We start from the raw sequence: 7,518 nt of genomic DNA on the forward strand, positions 1-7,518 counted from the left end.
GTGCTGACCCTGGGGCCACTGAGCAGGCAGACGCTTCAAAGCAAGACCTGGGAACTGGTGGTCCCTCAACCCCCTGACAGCAGGAACAGTCCCTCCCTCTGGCTGAGCCCATGCCTGCTCTCCCCACCGGCTTGGGCCCCACACACACCCCCGCAGGTGTATGACTGTGAGCTGGAGGCTGTGCCTGCCTTTGAAGGCCTGCAGGACTTCTGCCAGACCTTCAAACTCTACCAGGAAGAGCCCAAGTTGGACAGCCCTGTGGTAGGGGAGTTCAAGGTGCGTGTTCACCCCCGCAGAGCTGCCACCGTCTCCCGTGCCCCTTCTGTCCCCAGAAGACTCTCATAAAAGCCCTGGCTCTCTATGCTCATGGTGCAGATGGGGTAGGGAGGGCTTGAAAACCATTTTGGGGAGCAGGGGACCAGAGGCTGACCGATGCAGGGGTTCAGAGTGACCTCCCCCCTTACACGGGATGGGCAGGGGCCTTCTCACTCCAGCTCAGGCCTACACTGGTCTCCCAAGGCCCAAGAGCCTTAGAGAACAAGTTCCAACCTGAAGGGATGGACGGGGGTGGAATGAGAGTCTGCATCAGCAGAAACTGGAAACTCACCTAACCACCGCAGTTGTTTGCCCAACATCCCTCCTAAACCTGCTGTCCCCGCAGAGCATCTCTGCTGCACCCCTCTCTCCCATCCTCAGTGCAGGCCACTCTCTCCTGAACTTGGGCCAGGGGCACCTCCTGCAGGGCTGGGCCTGCGCTGCCAACATCTTCCCTCCCCAACACACACACAGGGCCTTTTCCGCGTCTACCCCTTTCCTGAGGATCCAAAAGCCCCCAAGCCCCCCCGCCAGTTCTTGGTTTGGCGCGAGAAAGAGGACTTCCCCCAGGAGTGCTTGGTGCGCGTGTACATGGTCCGAGCCATCAACCTGCAGCCCCAAGATTCCAATGGCCTGGTAACGAGCAGCCCCAACCCCGTGGTATTCATCATCTCCGGGCCTGCCCAGCCCAGGTGCCTCCCACAATTCATGTCAAACCCCAGGATCCTGGAGCTCCCTCAGGCTACGGATACCCAGCCAGATACCCAGACGGCCACCTCCCCACAGGCTCCCTCTGCTGCCAGGGGCTCATTTCTGCCCCTCCCCCACCCTCCCCAACCAACCTGGACTGACTCTCCATTTCCTGTCACCTCTCCCTCACTATGACTGAACCTCAGTGTGACCCTTATGTGATCCTGAAACTGGGACAGACAAAGATGGGCAACCGGGACAAGTACCAGCCCAACACTCTGAATCCCATCTTCGGCATGTGAGCTGCCCCAACTTTACCCAATCCCACTTCACCACACCCTCCCACGCTGTGCTAGGAGTAAGGTCCAAAAGGCGAAGACTTCTTCCATTTCTTTCTAACCTCTGACTTCCTAGCATGGGGTCTCACACACTCTCGGGGCTTGACAGATGGAAGGGTGGTCAGTTCTACCCTCCCTCTCAAACGCTTCGCCTGGGAAAGGAGTTCAGGGTCCCACAAGCCAGGCCTGCCAAGTTATTTCTAGCCAACCCTGGGGGATAGTTCTTAGCAGGTGACAGCCACCCCAGGCTCTGTTCTCCATATTCACCATGACCAAACGAGGGGCTGAGAAGCTGGACAGGGAGGCCTGCAGATAGCATGGTCCGCAGACTCTGCAGTCTCCAACATCCTCACCCCCAGTATGTTTGAACTGAGCTGCACCATCCCCCTGGAGAAGGACCTAGAGATCCAGCTATATGACTTTGACCTGTTCTCACCTGATGATAAGATTGGAACCACAGTCATTGACCTCGAAAACCGACTCCTGTCTGGCTTTGGAGCCCGTTGTGGGCTCTCCAAATCCTACTGCTAGTGAGTGGACCTGAGGCCGGGCAAGAGAGTAGGGGAGGGGTGGAGGAGGGAGGCCCCAGCTCCCTTGGGGGGAGACTTGTATCCGGGCTGGGGAACCAGGGCCCAAACCTGGCTCCACTCATGCCCCCACCACTGCTCATCCTGCAGCTCAAAGCAGAATGTTCTCTAGGACACAAACCTTCTCACCTTTTCCTCTCCCTTAATTCCACAGCGCAGGGCCCTTTAGGTGGCGGGATCAGATGACCCCAAGCTTCCTCTTGGAACGCCATGCCAAACAGAAAGGGCTGCCTCCGCCTCTGTTCAGTCCTGAGGAGGACACTGTTTTTTACAATGGGAAAAAATTCAAACTGCAAAGCTTTGGTGAGAAGTACAGCACCTGCCAGAAGACACAGATCCAGGCCTCTGAAACCAGACGGCACCTGCCCCATTTTGCCCTTTCCTCCTATACAGGGCAACCACGCCCACTGTCCAGGCTGGAGGGAGGGGTGGGGAGGGCACCTGCCTGGGAGATGGGAAGGCTAATGACGTTGTGATCGCCTCCTTCCACCTCCTTCCATCTAGAGCCCATGCCCCCTCCTGTTCATTATTTGGGACCTAAGAAAGAACGCCTTGCACTGTACCTCCTGCACACCCAGGGGCTGGTCCCTGAGCATGTGGAGACCCGCACTCTGTACAGCAACAGCCAGCCAGGCATCGACCAGGTAGAAGACCGGAGGGGCTGGGGCGGGAGACAAGGGAGCCCAGCCATCCAGGACACAGCCCATGACAGAGAGGGGACGAGGAGGCCACGCATTCACACATGTACATGCACAGAAGCCCAGCATGTTCTGCACATGTTCAAAGTGGGAAGTTCTAACGATGTCTCCTAGAAGGGAGAGATTCAGAGCTGGAAAAGTCATCTACAAGAAACCTGGGCCATGCAGCAGTTGGTGGAAGGGCTAAGGCATCCTACCAGCCGCGCCCATGCCGCCTTGGGCTGTCCCAAGGGAGGCCCGGGAGGTAGCACCGGGGGTCAGATGTGCAGACGTTACAACCCTGGCTGGCCTGTTAATTGCACGCTGTGTTTTCTCCATGGCAAGGAACCCCAAACAGAGGGATAAAAATCCCCACAGGCACCCTAATTATCTACCCTCCAGCCACCAGAAGGGCTCATCTCACTCTCCAAACTTCTCAAGCTGATACCACATTCCAGACAGTTCTCTGCTGAGCACTTTCTAAACCATTCTCATTAAACCTGTTTTCTTAAATGGGGTCAACTTCAAAAGGATAAAACGAGGTCAGACGGTTTGAGAGAATATATTTGTCTATCTTCCAATGTTGGTAGTTCTACTCTTTTATTCTTTTATTTATTTTTTATTTTTTTCTTTTTCCTTTTTCTCTTATTTTTTTGTCTTCCTTTTTCTCACCATTTGCATCCCTCCTTTCTTAGACCTCTGCACTTGGTGCACAGCTTAATGTCCTTAGGATAGGCTTCCACAACATACAGCAACCTAGACATTTGGACTGGTCACCTAGTTCACTCTTACTCGGGACCACTAAGCTGGTTAAGAAATGAAGCCCCAACCCTACTGTGGAGCCCTGTCCAGAGAGGCAGTCTAGCATGGCCTGCTAAAGGGTATTCAGCCTCCAGACCCCAGTCACAAGTGATATCCCAGCGCCATGGCCATCAGTCTTGAAGCCATCATACACAGCCCACCTTACCCTGTACGCTTCTTCAGCCAACACGAGAAAAAAGGGAAGCTGGTGGGTGGTTGCCAGACTTCCTGTCTGAAGTGCACTCCACCTCACCGATACCTCCTTAACCCACCCTCCAGTGAGGCGGGGGGGGGTGGGGGGGTGGACCCCCCTCAACAGATCTCAGAACCTGGGTCCAGGCTCCCAGGCCAGCATGCTGAGAACAGAGGTTGGCAACGCCCAACTGGCCATTTCCACTCTAGGGAAAGGTGCAAATGTGGGTGGACATCTTCCCCAAGAAGCTTGGGCCTCCTGGCCCCCCAGTCAACATCAAGCCCAGAAAGCCTAAAAGGTGAGTGACCTTCCACATCCGTCACTGCACTTTCCCAGGCGCGGGCCATGGGTGTGCTCACATGCTAGTGTGCAGCAATTCTTACCCTCTCCTGGGAATCCTGGGACCTTCCTTCCCCTGCATCCCCCCAAATTGGGCATGCCTCGTGTGGGCACGCAGGGCAGCCCCCCAGCCCCCTCTTCCTGTACCACGGCTGCAGCCGGGGAGCAACTCCTCAGCAAAGCCTCAGAGTCCGTTGGCTGCAGGTATGAGCTGCGCTGCATTATCTGGAAGACTGCCCAAGTGGACCTGAAGAGAAGTTTAACTGCCGGGATGAGCGACATCTATGTCAAAGGGTGAGGAAGAGGGCAGGGCGGCAGCATTCCCTCAGAGTTCCCCCGTCGTACCCTCCCTGTGCCCCCGGCCCCCGATCCTGGGGTGACATCTCTTCACCCCTACCTGTGCCTGGTGGTCTGCCCGGGGAGCCCTTCCCACAGGGCTCCAGCTTGGGGATGGGGACCATACACATGAAGCCCAGGTGAAAGGCCTTTGGCCCCAGGTGGTTAGTCGGGCTCGAGAAGGACATGCAGAAGACGGATATCCACTACCACTCACTCACTGGGGAGAGCAACTTCAACTGGCGGTTCGTCTTCACCATGGATTACCTGGCAGCTGAGCATATGTGTGTCCAGAGCCAGAAGGTAACAGGCCTTGCGGGGGGGGGGTGGTTGTGCTCCCCCCCCTCCTCGAACCACAAGCTGCCCCAGAACCCTTGGAATGTGGCCTCAGGGAGAAAGCTTCCTCCTTGACAGTCCATCACTGCTGGGTGGTGGGCTACTAAGGTGGCCGAGGGAAATCTCAAAGGAGACAGGCCAGTCATATGGTCTTCTGTCATCCTCCAGGACTACATATGGAGCCTGGATCCCACAGTGATGAAGTTCCCAGCCCGGCTCATCATCCAGATCTGGGACAATAACATGTTCTCCACGGATGACTTCCTAGGTGAGATCTGCCACAGGGCCCACGACCACAGGACAGGGAGCTCCTTCTTGCTGACGCCATTTCTTTGGGCTCAGGGGTCCTGGAGCTGGATTTGTTTGACATGCCCCTCCCGGCCCGGCACGCCAACCTATGCTCCATCAGGATGATGGATACTGACTCCAAGTGGCCCTACTTCCTCCAGTATAAGCACTTCTCCCTCTTTAAGAAGAAGACCGTAACGGGCTGGTGGCCTTCCCAGGTCCTCGATGGTGGCCAATGGCGCATGTCGGTAGGAGCTGGGGAGGGTGTCTATTGCACAGGAGTGCTATGCCGCATAACTTGGCTCTAACAGACTTCGGGGGACCTTAGCTAAATCCCTTTTCCTTTCTGGACCCTGGGAAACTGTTCTCGCACCTGCTGTGATGAACTCAGCCTCCCACCGCCTATGGTGTTTCTAGGGAAAGGTGAAGATGACGCTGGAGATTCTGTCAGAGAAGGAAGCCTTAATCAAGCCAGCAGGGCGAGGCCAATCAGAACCCAACCAATACCCTACACTTCATCCTCCCCTGTAAGAGTCCTGCGGGACAAAGGCCCCAAATCTTTCCTCCTCATTCACGAAGCAGAGCTGCCGGGCCCAGCAATTTGCATAGGGTGGTGAGCGGTGGGCCTCCAAGTGGCAAGGGGTCATTACTTCCCAGCACCCCACCTCAGTGCTCAGTTACAAGGAGGAGAGAATGGCCTGGGTGAAGGGGGGAGGTGGGGGAGGACACACAAGCAGAAGTTGCTTTTTAAAAAAAGAAAGCTCTTTGCTGCGGATTACTTGACCTGAAGGTTCCCTCTGCCCTCCATCCCCTGACATCTCCTCTGCTCATGGACAGACGCCCCAACACCTTGTTCATGTTGCGGTCACCTGTGACAATCTTCTGCCGCGTTGTCTGGAAACGCTACCACTTCAAAATCATAATCGGTGCAATCGTATTTTTTATAGTACTTATGCTGTTCAACTTTATCTATTCGGCACCGGTGAGTGACAACCTTGGGGACAGGGACAAAGGCACTAGTTGCTCTTGGGATGACTGAAGAGACAGCCTCAAGCTGCTCCCTCAGGCTAACTGTTGCCTATTCTCTCTAGAACTACTTGGCCATGAGCTGGATCAAACCTAAACTTCGGCTGAATGCTCCCATCAAAATAGCTGCCAATGTCATGAATCCCCCAACCAGCAGCAGTCCTCACTCTGCCAACCTCACCAGCCAGCATCAGAACCTAAGTTCTACAATAGACCACGAGTTGAAACTCCTCCAGGAACCTATGAATCGCCTGCAAGACATTTTTCCAGAACTTCCAGCCCCACAAGACTAATTGGTCCATGTCTGCCTGGCTTTTCTCCGGCCCATCATCAGCCCTACCCTCGCACTTCCTACTAGTTCTCGTTTCTATCTTCTAGGACGTAGACAGGGGGCTTCGGGGACATATGCAATGAGGGGCATGTTCTGTTCAGAAGCCACTTCCAACAAGGACAGAGCTGTTGTTGTCATTTTCCCACTGAAGTAAACAAATTTTGTCACAGAGAGCCACCTTGTAATTGGGGGGGATTGAAGAAACCATGAAAGCCAAGACTCACGAGGACAGGGAACAACGTCATCTTTATACACCACCTCTAGTCTTCAGGGTCTCTTCCTCTGTAAGAGGCTCTGAAGTCGGAGGGAAACCAAGGGAAAGGGGGACTGTGAGGAGAGAAATGGCTCATGTGGGGGTAAGCAGCTTGCCAAGGCCGTTGCCCTCACCCCTACTGTGCACGTACAAAAGAGCCTCAACCACAGACCAGACCTCTCCCTCCTTGAGGGCACGCCTGGGGTTACAGGGCCCAGAACAATATTTGGTCCCATTCACAATGGGAAATACTTGTTTCTAAGAACAAAAAGCAAGAGCTAGGGCAGGACCTACCACGCTCAGTTAGACAGTTTCCTTGCATCACACATTTCTCAAAGGCTGGCCCCATGCTGGGTGGGGGCTGCACTTCATGTCTTCCCCGTCCTCTTTCAAAAGCCACAAGGAGCCCAGGAGCTGGAATCGCACAAAACTCATAAATTCAATCATCACACACACATACCCTCCCCCACGATGAGACCCCTTCCTCCTGCACCGCTGCCTGGACCATCTCAAGAGCCCACCGAGGTCCTCCCACCACAGGGGTCTAGCCAATCTCCCCCTGCGCTCAAAAAAAGACAAAACAGCCATTTGCTTTGTCAGTTCTAAGTGGTGCTAAGGCCAAGCTCCGGGTCACAGCTTGTGCTCTGGTACGCTGGAGCTGCTCTGCTCTTGTGGGGAAGGTCTTAGGAGGATCCCACTTTACTCGAACCTGCAGGAGAGCACTACAGCGTATGATGCTCACTTAAGCACATGGGAGGGACAGAAGAGAGCCCAACACGACAGAAACCTATACGCAGCTGAGGTGACCTGCTTTCCTTCCGGGCTGAGCTGAGGGCTTTCCCAACTGAGAAGAAGGCAAGGCGACAGCTGGCAGGCTTGGGGCTCAGTAAGAAGGCCAGACCTCCTCCCAAAACCACCCCTAGAAGGAAGGACACTGAATTGGAAGCTCATGTTTGGTTTCCATCAGCCATTTTAAGAATTTCCCTTAGGCTACAGAAGTACATGACT

At 54.9% G+C, this 7,518-nt stretch overlaps 1 protein-coding gene across 1 annotated transcript in view; it reads left to right on the forward strand.

The window, feature by feature from the left end:
- Positions 1–6,219, forward strand: part of FER1L5 (fer-1 like family member 5) — a 58,115-nt gene extending 51,896 nt beyond the window's left edge. The window contains exons 40-53 of the mRNA XM_021701227.1: positions 157–276; positions 790–951; positions 1,212–1,303; positions 1,703–1,873; positions 2,085–2,233; positions 2,435–2,574; positions 3,811–3,899; positions 4,145–4,234; positions 4,438–4,579; positions 4,781–4,880; positions 4,955–5,148; positions 5,318–5,427; positions 5,738–5,882; positions 5,992–6,219. Of these exons, the coding sequence (XP_021556902.1) occupies positions 157–276; positions 790–951; positions 1,212–1,303; positions 1,703–1,873; positions 2,085–2,233; positions 2,435–2,574; positions 3,811–3,899; positions 4,145–4,234; positions 4,438–4,579; positions 4,781–4,880; positions 4,955–5,148; positions 5,318–5,427; positions 5,738–5,882; positions 5,992–6,219 (1,932 nt within the window). The remainder of the gene's footprint in view (positions 1–156; positions 277–789; positions 952–1,211; positions 1,304–1,702; positions 1,874–2,084; positions 2,234–2,434; positions 2,575–3,810; positions 3,900–4,144; positions 4,235–4,437; positions 4,580–4,780; positions 4,881–4,954; positions 5,149–5,317; positions 5,428–5,737; positions 5,883–5,991) is intronic.
- Positions 6,220–7,518: the final 1,299 nt, after the last annotated feature.

Source organism: Neomonachus schauinslandi, chromosome 10 (assembly GCF_002201575.2).
Source record: "Neomonachus schauinslandi chromosome 10, ASM220157v2, whole genome shotgun sequence".
Lineage (NCBI taxonomy): Eukaryota > Metazoa > Chordata > Mammalia > Carnivora > Phocidae > Neomonachus > Neomonachus schauinslandi.